The 15,492-nt window shown below is 44.4% G+C and overlaps 1 protein-coding gene across 3 annotated transcripts in view; it reads right to left on the bottom strand.

Annotated features, from left to right (window-relative positions):
- Window positions 1-155: 155 nt before the first annotated feature.
- The window catches only part of mink1 (misshapen-like kinase 1), a 33,190-nt gene continuing 17,853 nt past the window's right edge, over window positions 156-15,492 (bottom strand). The window contains exons 16-32 of one of the 3 annotated variants that reach the window (XM_088278840.1): window positions 15,323-15,492; window positions 15,085-15,164; window positions 12,885-12,988; window positions 12,700-12,791; window positions 12,439-12,462; window positions 12,000-12,151; window positions 11,804-11,921; window positions 7,447-7,563; window positions 7,215-7,326; window positions 6,924-7,073; window positions 6,189-6,332; window positions 5,536-5,670; window positions 5,322-5,422; window positions 5,076-5,225; window positions 4,840-4,999; window positions 4,618-4,757; window positions 156-4,466 (exon numbers count right to left, since the gene is read on the bottom strand). The exon at window positions 15,323-15,492 is cut by the window's right edge and continues 97 nt beyond it. In XM_088278840.1, the coding sequence (XP_088134966.1) occupies window positions 4,383-4,466; window positions 4,618-4,757; window positions 4,840-4,999; window positions 5,076-5,225; window positions 5,322-5,422; window positions 5,536-5,670; window positions 6,189-6,332; window positions 6,924-7,073; window positions 7,215-7,326; window positions 7,447-7,563; window positions 11,804-11,921; window positions 12,000-12,151; window positions 12,439-12,462; window positions 12,700-12,791; window positions 12,885-12,988; window positions 15,085-15,164; window positions 15,323-15,492 (2,033 nt within the window). In that variant the 3' untranslated portion in view covers window positions 156-4,382. The remainder of the gene's footprint in view (window positions 4,467-4,617; window positions 4,758-4,839; window positions 5,000-5,075; window positions 5,226-5,321; window positions 5,423-5,535; window positions 5,671-6,188; window positions 6,333-6,923; window positions 7,074-7,214; window positions 7,327-7,446; window positions 7,564-11,803; window positions 11,922-11,999; window positions 12,152-12,438; window positions 12,463-12,699; window positions 12,792-12,884; window positions 12,989-15,084; window positions 15,165-15,322) is intronic. The other 2 variants (XM_088278842.1, XM_088278841.1) reach the window with 2 other exon arrangements.

Below are 15,492 nucleotides of genomic sequence, written 5' to 3'. Positions count from 1 at the left end.
CCGTCTTTCATTGTTTGTAGTAAAAGAAGACTTCCCCCAGGCACACGATGTGACACAATGGTTGGGAATTAAATTGCTGTTTTATAGTGACGCAAATGCATGACAAACCAAATACAGTTTAGAAGAAAATACAATACAATAATACGAGACAAATGTGAGATGAAGAGATTTTTATTCTGTATTAGACAAACACAATCTTTTCAAAGTTTTAAAGTTTATGAAATACACTCTGGAGTTAACCTCACAAATAAGAAACACTTGCAAACTAAAACACTACAATGTTTACCATCATTAAAAAAACAAAACGAAAAACAATACATTTAGTTTAATGTTCAAAAGTCTTGAGTTCTTGGGCTGTATTATTGGTTTGTTTCACAAGCGCCTGTTGATAGCGAGCTTTCTTCCATTCATCAATACGTCTAACTCAAAGGCATTTGTGGGATTATGTATAAACAAAATGAGATTGAGCATCACAGCTTCTGCTGGTGAAAAGCGAACACAGAAAATACCAGAATCCCTTAGTTGCAAAAAAAAAAAAAAAAAATACATAATGTAAAGCAAACCAAGAGTAAAATTCATACTGAGTGACTCACCAACTAATCAACATTTTGGCAGCCAAAGGCTACTAAATACTTCCCGAAGCCACACTTGGATGAATTGATCAAATGCTTATATTGCTTTTTTCTCACACACGTTTGTACATACTGACTGTTCGCAAACAATCAATCTCATGGTCATGCTCTGATGTGAGGTTTTGAAGGCTGTTGGCATGAAATTGAAGCAACATGACGAACCAGTATCACTCAAGCAATTAACTAAAGCAATCAAGGAGGGCTCTGGAGGGCCTTAAAAACAAAACAAAATGGTAAAATACGTTCACTAGAATGATAAAAATTAAGATAGATTTCTTCTTGAGATGGGAAACAACTGAAAATTAAATTGAAACTAGGACTGCATGGCCATAGAAGACCACACTGACACTGGTCCTAATCATTTAACACATGTGGCCTACGATTCAGTCTTCAGTTTACGGCACTCCATGGACCACTAATCCACCCTAGCTTCCCAAGCTATCTTGGTGAAATACATCCATCCATTATCTGAGCCGCTTCTCCTCATGATGGTCGCGGGCGTACTGAAGCCTATGCCAGCTATCTTTGGGCCGTATGTGGGGTACACCTGTACTGGTTTCAGCCAATCGCAGGGCACACAAAGACGAACAACCATCCGCACTAACTATCATACCTAGTGGCAATTCAGGATATCCAATTAACCGACCATACATGTTTTCGGGATGTGGGAGGAAACCAGAGTATCCGGAGAAAACCCACACGGGCACGAGGAGAGTATGCAAACCACACATAGAAGGCCAGAGCCAGAATCAAACCCTGCACCTCCTCCATACTGTGAGGCCATCGTGCAAGCAAATATAAGTCTTGACACGGTGCTTTTCCATGCATCAGATAATATAGATTCAGTAAGTTTGGTATGGAAGAAGTTGAGAGCCTGGATTTTGATTGTTTCTAGTACATCTCAAGTGCTTGATATGAAACTGTCCCCTGCAGTTGTTTTACCAGACAGAAAAATCTTAAGAGTATTACGAAACAGTGTATTCATTTGGGAATGAAACGCAAGATAAAACCGGATTTCTACTGGTCATATTTCAACTTCATAACAAAAGGCCTTCAAGTGACCTAGCAAAAGTTGTCGCGTCAGTGCTCTCCCTTTCCCGGCTGTCACTGCCTGAGCATTGGACACCCCCTCCGAACACTGACCGTCCCAGTGTCCCCTGATCAGAGCTACCAGTGTCACATGATCAAACGCATCCGTTTATGACACGCTTGTCTCTTACCAGACAACCAACTGAGACAATATACTGTTACACATTGTGCTTTGACTAATAGAGCGGTACATTTTTTATATAAATACAAATCTCTCTTAGATAGAATAGAAGTACATTCACTGTTATTTCTCAGACTAATCTACATCATTCTTCTTTTTTTTTTTTTTTTTATAAAATAGACTTCTTTAAATATAGTCAGGCTACTTTCCCCATTACTACGTTACAATAGCGACATTGAAGAGTAAGCGCCAACAATATCTTTGCTGCGACAATCTACGAGCGGACGTCACTAGACAATTCACAATTATGGCTTTGCTTGATGCTGGCTCTCACTCAAATCTGGAATAAATGTAATTTTTTTCCCATGGGATTAACAGGACCTTTAAATCTTCTTTATTGCCAATTTCTGAATCAATATTCACTGAATATTCCTGTTTATGTGCATGTCAATACGCATTTAAATGATTTAAGTGCACTTTAAGGGGCAGATGGTAACAATCAATAAAAGGGTAGAAATTACACTTCTTGCTCTGTTTAAAAAGAGACTGGGGGCAAGGCTTAAACCCATCCAACATCTTCTAACATTGTCGTCCCAACTCCAAGGCACTGCATAAACTGTAAACATGACAGGTTGATAAAATAAGAGCAGAAAACACATGCCAACAGTAATGTGTGAAATGTAGGCCATGGCACAACAATAATTAAGAAACACAAGCTCTAAAAAGGGGAAAACAACTTTGATACACTATTTTACTTCAATGGCTTACATGCACACTCGAGTGTCTGCTCGAGCTACTGTACATTAGTATATCTATCACTTTTGGTTTGACAATACATAAACATCTCTTCAAGTCATCACACAATGTGAGCATCAACTCCATCCCTCCGACACTAACAAATCCCTGCTTACTAGTAGGCGCCCTGTTAAATTCTTCAGAGCCAAGCGCTTCATGTTGACCAAGCTCGTGCAGTCAAAACCCCCTGAAGTGTTTCTATTGCAAACCAGTGTCACTCTCACATCTCCATTCCAAACTCACACACGACCACCCGTACCTTGCAGAACAGCAACGTGATGTGTTTTTATATACCCTATTCAGTATTATTTTCCATTGCACTAACTATTCGCTTATTTATCTAATGTATATATTTATCGGAATTATTGTTGTATTGCACTGGAGAGGGGAGCTCTCTAATCTTGTTGCACACTTGAGTACAATGACAATAAAGGGATTTCTGATTCTGATTCTATACGCAAAATGGAAAAGACAGTTTCTTTATCTGGGGGGTGAGTCTTCTCAACTTAGCAAGAAGCTTCCTTTGGTCTGTATTTCTGCCCCATTTAGCAGTATATGCAGGACCACGACCTTCAGTCATGTACACAAAGAAATCCACCCTCATGAGACGCAGTCTCCATTATAATGCTAAATTCATGTATTTCTATCAGCTCACAACAAATATTAGCCGTGGTGCACTACATCTCATAACAGATCCACACGACAACTTGAGTATTTTAGAGTAGAGGAGCTGGCCTCTGTAGTAATATCATCACACTGGCTTAACACGATCAGCCACATACACGAACACTCTCCTCAAACAAAGACTGCACAATAACAGGATATATTGAAATATAATTACAGTAGATCAAAATCAAGAATTCCAGTAATTCAGAATCACTACATATAAATATCAAATTTGTGGTAAATCTCTGAAAAATCCTAGATACACGTTCGAGGAGGCTGATTGGGAAAAAAAAAAAAGAATCAAAGTAGGATGTGTTACAGTAGTTTGTCACAGAGTACTGCGCAGTTATGACAACTCTCTAACTAAAGGAGCGCTTATCTGCAGTGACTTGAGACATGAGAATGAGACTCCCAGATCCGCTCTAATTTTGGACGAGCTGGCCCAAAATGTCCCTTTTGCACAACGGCCTTTAAGCCTCCGTGAAATTCTTGCAAGCTCCGAAACAACTGGGAGACATAAGCCACAGTGGATGGGTGTGCCAGCATTTTCTGCGCCTGCATCACAATGAATGGAGGCTACACCAGAAGAGACCAGCAGATGATTTGGCAATATTTACAGCAATCAACTTTCACCTACAGCGTTGTAAATAACTCCTTCAGTACCTGGAGAACCATCTAGGAATGTACAGTACAGTACTTCACAATAATAAACTAAGCAGTTACAAATGTGCATGGTCCAACTAAGAGAAATCAAGACAAGAATATAAACAACACAAACAAATAAATGCTATAAACACTTGGAGTTCATCAGTAGCTCTTTATGAGTACACTGAGAAATGATTGTTATTGGGGCCATGAAGTTAATCTGAAAATATTTAAAGACTGCTTTTGTGAATTTCTAATCAGAGCATGTGTGCGTTTTTAATCCGTGTGTATCTGTGTTTATTAGTGTGCCTGCGTGTGGGTGTATATATACTACTGCGACTAAGCATGCTCGCCTGCGTGTGTGTAAGAGAATGTTGGATGCACTTCCGTTTCCAAAGCCTGCTGGCTCCACGAAGAGCAGAGCAGTTGGCTCTTCACCAGTTCATGATGCAGTTCCTGTTCAAGGTCATGAAGTACACTTGGCTGCTGCCTCCTGACCGAACCGAGGCGAAAAACACCTGCAGACAAAGAAATATGAGAGATTATGTTTTTAATATAATTTTAGGCAGAGGTTGCTAAAGAACTCACACCTATTTTTTTAGTCTCCCTAAATTCTATCTTATTAGCTTGTATCGGAAAATCAGTGACGAAGTATTCTTTATTTCTTGCCTTGTCATTCCTCTCACAAAGGAACTTGAGCCTTTGTGCTCTCTTATGCATGAAGACGCCATCCAGGTGGCCGGTCTCCACAGAACGGATCTCAATGGCTTTTTCTCCCCAGCCCATGATCTGATTGGAGCAGATATGAGCTGCAAACAAAAATGACAACCCAGTTAACAACTACTTGATTCAAGATGGGGAGTCAATTTCCCCCTCCCCCATATCCCGTACCAACAGATGTTGGCATCTCCCCCCACTGCAGGACCACATCCTTGATGATGCGTCCGTACGTGTTGACATAGACGCCTTCATCCTCGTAGCATAAAAGCATCTCCATGCCATCGGAACTGGGCAGGAACACGATAGCGTGCGGCATCACATGGCTCTGGATCTGTTGGGAAACAAAATTAATTTGATTGGCTTTCAAATTTCCCAGAACGGTGCGACTCAAAAGCTGCACCACTTACATGAACCGGGATGTAAATGTCGTAGTTGTTTCCAGAGTCCACGTCAATGGCGTGGAAGCCAGCACAGGAACCGTAGATGACTTTTAACCTCTGCCCCTCCTCCACTGTCAGGTCCACAAGCACAGGCCTGTGTGGCAGGTCTGCAAATGACTGGTTAAGGGGAGAGCGTTGGCAAGCGTTGCATGAAGTAAATAAAGATGAACTGATAATCATCTTAAAGTGTTCCTGTGCGACAGCTCATACTACCTTGAAGGCCATGAATTTGTGATAAGGCTTGGGTGCCCATGCATACACTTCCACAGCATTCTTCAGAGCAATCACTAGGAACTTTATCCTCTCATATTTCACTGGAGGGGACAACCACACGGACATGTGATATCGCATACTCCCAATCAATATTTCACCCCGCCAAATGCATTCATGAGAATTTGTCACAAGCAATAATAAGTCCGTCACTCACCAACTTTGTAGTGCACGCAGCCCTCCATCTCTCCCACCGTGGTCCAGCCTTGCTTTTTCTCCACTTCAGGGTCATTGTGGAGGATCTTATTCCTCAGCCAGGCGAGGTAGTAGACGCGCACCTTGTTTTTCTTGCCTTCAGTCAAACAGAAGGAAATTTCTTTTACAATTTGAATCATTTACATTATTCAAGTAGAACTCAATTATTACATTTTTGGGAAAGTAAGAAAGTGTCGCTTTTTACCACAATTTAGGCAAAAGGGAAATGTTGACAACAAAATAAAGACTTATGGACCAACTCATCAAAAACCAAAAAAGAGGCACAGTGTAAATAAACATGGACGCACACAACATTGTGTGTATCATATTTGTGAGCCTACAAGAACACCAACTGTTGTTGAACAACTGCCTCACCACATAAATTAAGACCCTCTTTAATAGTGAACAAAGCAGTTGCCGTTCACTCGTCGTCGTTAGGATTATTAATTGCGTTTGAATTTGATTCAAGTTACTCCAAGTTTAATTGGACGACATAACCAGTGACTAATTGGTCATGGTGTTGATTAGAGGGAGGCTCTCTATTTTGAAAACATTTGTTCATGTCATGAAAGAGCTTCCATCCCAAATCAAATGCAGAGAGCAGCAGTTATTGACCTGAAATGGTGATGAGCAGGTTAAGGCCCTCCAGAACGTCCATCTGCTGGAATCTGCGCGAGTTGATGAGTGGATAAACTTTGCCCTGTCCACTGCGGTCAAGCAACTTCAAACCATTCTCTGTCCCCACCAACAGGTTGACACCTAGAGAGATGCATTATTGTTGCAGAGAGACACATTATACTGGTAGGTATCGCATGTTGTACAACTCTAAGCGAATGCATAAAGGTGAACTAATTACTTGGATGGGAACTTAATGCAGAAGGTTTTACAGTGACTAAATGACACCACTAAAACCATGACTAAAAGTAGTACCACTCCAATTTCAATTTGTTATTTGCAGATACTGTATTTAGACAACTCTTAAAATCAGGCGTCACAGGAAGAGATGTCATTTATGCTAAATGGCTTTTGAGAATAGATCAAAGAAGCTTGAATTGATTTGATTAAAAATGCTTTGAGTGAACCAGCAACCTGAATTCTCTGATTCATGAGTTACATGGTAGTTTAGATACTGATTTGTTTGTGAGCACCTAAACTAATCAACCAATTTCCACCAAACTTTGTGGATGGGTGAGGCACAGACGACAAAGAGAGCAATCATTCTGTGATGCCCGAACCTACACCTTTTCATTTGTGACCTTTTTTGACATTTTTCTCTTCGATATAAATGATTCGTAACTGCACAAATGTCAAAATCCAGGCATTATCTGTGTTTTTGGTGTCCTCTCTTACCCCAAAGCGCAGCACACAAGATCTCAGAGTTGAACCTCTTCTTGTACTTTCGGATCTCAGGCGTGTCAGTTGGGGGGCGTGTGTTGGTGGGATTCACATTCACCATGGAACCTTTTCTCACCTCCATCTTCAGCTGTTCAAACCTTGAGCCTAAACATGATGGGGGAATGAGGAGCGTTTGAATAGAAAAGAGAATACTATTTGGCGAAAAAATACTTGATGAATAAATCATTTATATTGAACTACAATTTAAGGTGTCTTGTATAATGCCCAGGAAACCTTCAGACTCACTGGCAACAGAAATGTTATCCCCAGTACCTCCCGGTGTCTGGTACATTCCAAGATCCACAAAAGTGGTGAAGGAGGACTTGCCAGGTGCCTTGACCAAACATCTGGACTGATACTGGTGGGGAAGAGACCAAGGATGAGTGCTACGATTTGCACTAGCTGTCATTCGTGAATATACAGAACATTAAAAAAAAAATACAAGTATTTAGGTCTGATACATTTGCATTACTCTTACATCATACATAGAGTCCTTCCCAGGGGAGGAATGAGTGGCGGAATCAGTGGGCGAGTGGGAGGGCTGCACCACATCTGGTAAGTTCGTGTATCCATTGTGGCTCCGCTTTTCGGGGGTCTTGCAGATACAAGAAGTACACACATGCTAACTTTTTACATACAGCAAAAAAATAAAAACCAACAACAACCTGGAATCATATAATATACGGAACAGAAATATAAAAGCAACACTTGTGTTTTTGCTTCCATTTTTCATGAGCCTGAACTCCGAGACTTATGTACACCAAAGGCCCATTTCTCTAAAATATTGTTCACAAATTAGTGTTAGTGAGCACCTTTCTCCTTTGCCAAGATAATTCATCCAACTCACAGATGCTGATTAGGCAGTATGATTATTGCAAATGTGCATTGGGCTGCCAACAATAAAAGGCCACTCATTCCACAACGCCACAGATGTTGCAAGTTTTGAGGGCGCGTCCAACTGGCATGTTGACAGCAGGAATGTCCACCAGGGCTGCTGCCTGTGAATTCAATGTTCATTTCCCTACCATAAGCCATCTTCATTTGGTATTGGGATTTCCAAATTTTTAATTCACATTGATTATTTCTATGCATGGCAGAATATAATTTGTATGGATGGTGCCACCATTTTGGTGATTGAATCATATTGGTCTCTCATTTGCAAAACGAATAAGAGCCGGCTTTCTCTGCTGCATTCTTTTTGACCATTTGTAGCAGAGCAGTTACATTCTTAGAGCGTTGGGATTGCGGGTCAAAGTTGATTTGTAAGACATTTTATCTCTGTGGTCTAACTAAATCCCCCCGCGAGCTGTCACCTTACCGTTGTGGAGGGGTTTGCGTGTCCCAATGATCCTAGGAGCTAAGTTGTCAGGGGCTTTTGCCCCTGGTAGGGTCACCCATGGCAAACAGGTCCTCGGTGAGGGTCCAGACAAAGCACGGCGCACCAAACCCCCTTATGATGCTCAAAATTATTGGACCACGGTTTCCCTTGCCCGGACGCGAGTCACCGGGGCCCCCCTCTGGAGATGGGGCTCGTCGGCGAGCGCCTGGTCGCCGGGCCTACACCCTTTGGGGCTCGGCCGGGCACAGCCCGAAAAGGCAAGGTGGGTCCCCCTTCCCATGGGCTCACCACTTATGGGAGGGGCCAAAGGGGTGGGGTGCAATGTGAGTCGGGCAGCGGCAAGAGGCAGGGACCTTGGCGCTCTGATCCCTGGCTACAGAAACTAGCTCTTGGGAAATGAAATGTCACCTCTCTGGCGGGGAAGGAGCCTGAGCTGGTGTGCGAGACAGAGAAATTCTGACTAGATATAGTCGGGCTCACCTCCACACACAGCTTAGGCTCTGGTACCAGTCCTCTTGAGAGGGGTTGGACATTCTTCCACTCTGGAGTTGCCCAAGGTGAGAGACGCCGAGCAGGTGTGGGCATACTTATTGCCCCCCAGCTTGGCGCCTGTACGCTGGGGTTCACCCCAGTGGACGAGAGGGTAGCCTCCCTCCGCCTTAAGGTGGGGGGACGGGTGCTGACTGTTGTTTGTGCTAATGCACCAAACAGCAGTTCAGAGTACCCACCCTTTTTGGAGTCTTTGGAGGGTGTGCTGGAGAGCGTTCCCCCTGGAGACTCCCTCGTTCTGCTGGAGGACTTTAATGCTCACATGGGTAATGACAGTGAGACTTGGAAGGGCGTGATTGGGAGGAATGGCTCCCCCAATCTGAACCCGAGCGGTGTTCTGTTACTAGACTTCTGTGCTCATCATGGATTGTCAATAACGAACACCATGTTCAAACATAAGGGTGTTCATATGTGCACTTGGCACCAGGACACCCTTGGCCGCAGTTCGATGATCGACTTTGTAGTCGTGTCATCGGATTTGTGGCCGCATGTTTTGGACACTCGGGTGAAGAAAGGGGCGGAGCTGTCAACTGATCACCACCTGGTGGTGAGTTGGCTCCGATGGTGGGGGAAGATGCCGGTCCGACCCGGCAGACCCAAACGTATTGTGAGGGTCCGCTGGGAACGCTTGACAGAATCCCCTGTCAGAAAGAGTTTCAACTCCCACCTTCGGCAGAACTTTGCCCACGTACCGGGGGAGGCGGGGGACATTGAGTCTGAGTGGACCATGTTTCGTGCCTCCATTGTTGAGGCAGCCGATCAAAGCTGTGGACGTAAGGTGGTCGGTGCCTGTCGTGGCGGCAACCCCCGAACTCGCTGGTGGACACCGGCGGTAAGGGATGCTGTCAGGCTGAAGAAGGAGTCCTATCGGGCGTTTCTGGCCTGTGGGACTCCGGAGGCAGCTGACAGGTACCGACTGGCCAAGCGGAATGCGGCTTCGGTGGTTGCCGAAGCAAAAACTTGGGCGTGGGAGGAGTTCGGTGAGGACATGGAAAACGACTTCCAGACGGCTTCGAAGAAATTCTGGCTCCACCATCCGTCGTCTCAGGAGAGGGAAGCAGTGCACCACCAACACTATTTATAGTGGAGATGGGGTGCTGCTGACTTTGACACGGGACGTTGTGAGTCGGTGGGGAGAATACTTCGAAGACCTCCTCAATTCTACCGACACGCCTTCCTTTGAGGAAGCAGAGCCTGGAGACTCCGTGGTGGAATCACCTATCTCGGGGGCTGAAGTAACCGAGGTTGTTAACAAGCTCCTCGGTGGTAAGGCCCCGGGGGTGGATGAGATCTGCCCGGAGTTCCTTAGGGCTCTGGATGTTGTGGGGCTGTCATGGTTGACACACCTCTACAACATTGCGTGGACATCGGGGACAGTGCCTCTGGATTGGCAGACCGGGGTGGTGGTCCCCCTTTTTATGAAGGGGGACCGGAGGGTGTGTTCCAATTATAGAGGAATCACACTCCTCAGCCACCCTGGTAAGGTCTACTCAGGGGTACTGGAGAGGAGGGTCCGTCGGGAGGTTGAATCTCAGATCCAAGAGGAGCAGTGCGGTTTTCGTCCTGGCCGTGGAACAGTGGACCAGCTCTACACTCTCTCCAGGGTCCTTGAGGGTGCATGGGAGTTCGCCCAACCAGTCTACATGTGTTTTGTGGACTTGGAGAAGGCGTTCGACCGTGTCTCACGGGGAGTTCTGTGGAGCGTGCTTCGGGAGTACGGGGTACAGAGCCCCTTGATACGGGCAGTTGGGTCCCTGTACCACCGATGTCAGAGTTTGGTCCGCATTGCCGGCAGTAAGTCGGATTCGTTTCCAGTGAGGGTTGGACTCCGCCAAGGCTGCCCTTTGTCACCGATTCTGTTCATAATTTTTATGGACAGAATTTCTAGGCGCAGTCGGGGCGATGAGGGGATCCGGTTTGGTGACCTCAGTATTTCAGCTCTGCTTTTTGCAGATGATGTGGTACTGTTGGCTTCGTCAAGCCGTGATCTCCAACTGTCATTGGAGCGGTTCGCAGTCGAGTGTGAAGCGGTTGGGATGAAGATCAACGCATCTAAATCTGAGACCATGGTCCTCAGTCGGAAAAGGGTGGAGTGCCCTCTCCAGGTCGGGGAGGAGATCCTGCCCCAAGTGGAGGAGTTTAAGTATCTTGGGGTCTTGTTTACGAGTGAGGGGAGGATGGAGCGAGAGATCGACAGGCGGATCGGTGCAGCCTCCGCTGTGATGCGGACGCTGTATCGGTCTGTCGTGGTGAAGAGGGAGCTGAGCCAGAAGGCAAAGCTCTCGATTTACCGGTCGATCTTCGTTCCTACCCTCACCTATGGTCCCGAGCTGTGGGTCGCGACCGAAAGAACAAGATCTCGGATACAAGCGGCCGAAATGAGTTTCCTCCGCAGGGTGTCTGGGCTCTCCCTTAGAGATAGGGTGAGAAGCTCCGCCATCCGGGAGGGACTCAGTGTCGAGCCGCTGCTCCTCCACGTAGAGAGGAGCCAGATGAGGTGGCTCGGGCATCTGTTTAGGATGCCTCCTTGGATGCCTCCCTGGCGAGGTGTTCCGGGCATGTCCCACCAGCAGGAGGCCCAGAGGACGACCCAGGACACGCTGGAGAGACTACGTCTCCCGGCTGGCCTGGGAACGCCTGGGCATCCCTCCGGCAGAGCTGGAAGATGTGGCTGGGGAGTGGGAAGTTTGGGCTTCCCTGCTGAAGCTGCTGCCCCCGCGACCCGACCCCGGATAAGCGGCGGATAATGGATGGGTATAACTAAATGGAAAATGGCTGTTACATGCTGCCATGGCTTGTGCTTACCCTAATCTCTATGATCTGGTTTATATTTACATCAAATGGACCCCGGGGAACATACGCGTCTTGCTGGCTATAATAGCATTTGATGTGAATTCAAATGACTCATGGTGCATTTTCAGCATCATTCCACATCCAAATGGCTCACCCTTTGCACCAACATGGTCTGGTCGCCATAACCTCCAGCTTGTTCTCCTTCTGCCTCCTCGCCCTCATCCTCATGAACCACCATGGTGTTGACAGAATCGGTGTCTGCGTCCCTGTGACTGATATCAAATAAGGGTGAACAGATTTTTTTCCCCGTCCACATTTTCCACAAGTTATGTGTGTCATGACAATCTTACTGATCGGTGGGACTTTCCTCCTCTTCCACTCCCTCTCCATTTTCGCTCTCCTCACTGCTCTCACTACTCTCCGAGGAGGACGAGTAATCATTGGCCTTGACTGGGGGCCTCGGCTGTTCTTCAGCACGCTCTTTGGCAAAGAGGCCATGATCCTGCAATGGACGTTGACATTGATTAGTATGCAAAAATAACTCCCACTGCATTACGATACATAAAACACGATTAATATACGCGTGATAAGATAAAATGAGGATTAACTGATGATATTTTATGACAATGTTGCCATGTTCAAACACATAAAAATTTCCTTTATGTGCGACCAAACATGCAAATCAATCTTTGTAAATATCCCCCAAGTGAATGCGGATGGATGAACACAGACACGTATACACACACACACACACACACACACACGCACGCACACGCACACGGCACTAACCTCTCCTATAGCTCGCTTGTAACTCTACAATTGAGGCAATGTCAACACGGATTTAGGAAGGATAGCATGATGGGGAATAAGTCAAAAAGGAAGGAAGGTTTAGGTTAGGAGAAAATTTGCAATTAAGGGTTAATATGCAGGGCAAATGTGATCAAACTGAAGACATACATTTTTTTTTTAATGCAAGAAGTATTTGGCTGACACATATTCAGCAATATTAACACCTGCGTTAAAAGTAGTGGATGACATCATAGCACTTACAGCAGGACGCCCTGGGCGAGAAGAGGTGCGAGACTCTCCCGGCTTCTGGCGACTATCATGGGATAGAATGGGTGAATCCATTTTGGAGGAACCTGAAAATGATAGCAGTTGATGTAGTTACAACTTTATGAAGTTATGGATCAAATATCACAGCACAGATAATCTTTCTGGACTGAAGGACTCACTGAGGATGCGATGCCTCTCCAACGAGCCCGTCTGTGGCAAATTAGATATGATGCCAATACTGTCGCCTCTCTCCCAGCGATCGTTTCGACTGAGATCTGGATTACTACGCAGAGGACATCATTAGTCTCAAAGGATCATAAAACCCCAGAAAAGTAATTAGAAACACTTTTGTGCATGAATGCTGAGAGTGAAAGATACAGTCAAGTACTCAAAATACATGGTCAGGCGTCCGCGTCCATACAGAGTATGAAAGTGTTAGCTGACTAATAAAATGCTACAATAACGAATGCAAATCCGCATTGCATCTTTATGTACTTCAATATGGTTAGTCTTGCAACGAAACAGACACCACAGAACTATAACGTGCATGAACGAGTAACACAAAAACTGGGGTATCTTGTAGATATTAAAATAAACGTGCATTTTTATGTCAATATATTGGCAGCGCCCTACTGAAACGTGCCAACATAAGACACCACAGAACAAGTGTATGAACATATGTAACTCGGGGAGCTCTCTAATCTCGTTGCACACTTGAGTACAATGACAATAAAGGGATTTCTGATTCTGAACTCGCCAGAATGCTTTACAATGAACCGCTCGACACATATTGTGCAAATGGGGGTTTGTAAATCGTCTGTTATGTATTCAGTTTGCTAGTTTATGGGTTGAAAATTAACAAATTGCGAGCGAGACAATTTGCATTTTGACATGCGTCAAGAGTCCGTCAAAGATGGCTGTAATGGAGAGAAGATGGTCACTTTCAAAATAAGGTACTTTTCAGCCTGCGGTCCGGTATCCCGCTGCTCTAGAGGCTGTGAACAGAATAACTAATGGGGCGGCGAAAAATATCGCTTGGCGATTTATTCCGGTACTTTTTGTGTCGATACCATGTTGCCGTGCAGCGCCTGCTCCTTTACATAGCAGCCAGTCATATGTTAATCTGCCAGGCGGATAGAGGGCAACACTGTACTGCCCCACCGCAGCCTAGGGACAGCTAAAAAAAAAAAGACACAAGACTATAGCCACAATGGAGGGAGTCAACGCATGTAGATCAAATTTTATTTTTGAACAAGAAACTCTCTTTCCCTAAACAAAGCCAGTCTTCTAAGAATACAAAACATTTTAGGGGAAGCTACGATGCTAAGAACCTGCAGTTATTACACATTTAAGAGTCATGTTTACATGTTCTATAATGTTTTTTTGGAACATTTGAAATCTTTAAAGTTGAGCTCTGTGATTGGAGTTCTCCCCCCCCATACAATACAATACAACTTTATTATATTAGAAATTAGAAATCCCTTTATTGTCATTGTACTCAAGTGTGCAACGAGATTAGAGGGCTCCCCCCTCCAGTGCAATACAACAATAATACAGACAAATATATAAATTAGATAAATAAATAAGAGAGAATATATAATACAATACAACTTTATTTCTATCACGCATTTCACAACAGCTGGAGCTGTAACAAAGCGCTTTGCATATGGTGTCATATAAATTAGGGGAAATTAGAACACAAATTAAAACACATATACAATAGATACCAGAAGAGCAAAACAGTCGTGATAGTCTCATCTTGCACTCCTGTGTGTTATGAACAGTTACTGGAACGGTTTATGCACTTTTCAATCATGACACTTGATTAAATGTCAAATGACACTTAAGATAAAACTTTGGGAACATATGCCATTGTTTCTTAATACGTATTTTAAGGTTAATACTTTATAATATTTAAGTATCGCAAAGACTATTGAATCACCATCCAAGTATTGGGATCAGTAGTGTATCGTGAACATATGCTTCTGTTGTTTATTACATATTTTTTTAGGTTAATACTTTATATTTAAGTGTTGCAACATGTATCGGATGACCACCCAATTATCGGGATCCATATTGGATCGTGACAAAAGTGTATTGTCCCAGTCAAACAATGAGATCAAGGCCGACTGAATGGCTGAGTTCTGCGATCTTCCAGCAACTTCCTATCACTACCGAATTAGAAACTTTCTAACCACCACCAAACTACATATTTTCTTTTACTGCATTTTAACTAACTACAAATTTTCCATTCTCAGATCATTAAAATGTTTGGAATTCTGAATATTTTCTTCCAGAACAGCCATGCGAATGATTGCGCCTTTCCGTTTAACAATGTGAATGAAAGAAAGATTAATTTGGGTGTGACAAGGTACCTACCTGGCTCTTACTGGATGCCTAATGCCAGAAGTCAGGTTCGTGTTGAGGGCTGTAGCAATTGAAGCCGTTCTCTGAGGAATCTGAGGGTGGACATCATTAGTGCTTTGCAAATTATATTGCAAACAAATAACTGATTTAACCATCGCTCAAAAAATATAGCATTAATTTACAATCTTCTTTGTGATCATGTTTATGTTAATTTGCTAACTAGGTCTGTAGCGTAGTCATTCCATCTCACCTTGGGTGGGAGTTCCACATCTGGCAAGCGGATCCAGGGCCCACGATCATCCCTGATTTGGTGTGTCTGTGGTGCAGGGGTCTCAGATGTGGGGTCTGAGTTCTGACGCACTAGCTCTCGGGAGTGGATGGGTCGGGGTGTGGGGGCGAGGGAGGGGTCCTGGGTAGGGA

The sequence above is a fragment of the Idiotropiscis lumnitzeri genome, chromosome 17, assembly GCF_059441095.1.
Source record: "Idiotropiscis lumnitzeri isolate Australia: NSW breed Sydney's pygmy pipehorse chromosome 17, RoL_Ilum_1.0, whole genome shotgun sequence".
Taxonomy (NCBI): domain Eukaryota; kingdom Metazoa; phylum Chordata; class Actinopteri; order Syngnathiformes; family Syngnathidae; genus Idiotropiscis; species Idiotropiscis lumnitzeri.
This window is presented reverse-complemented; position numbering and strand designations above follow the sequence as displayed.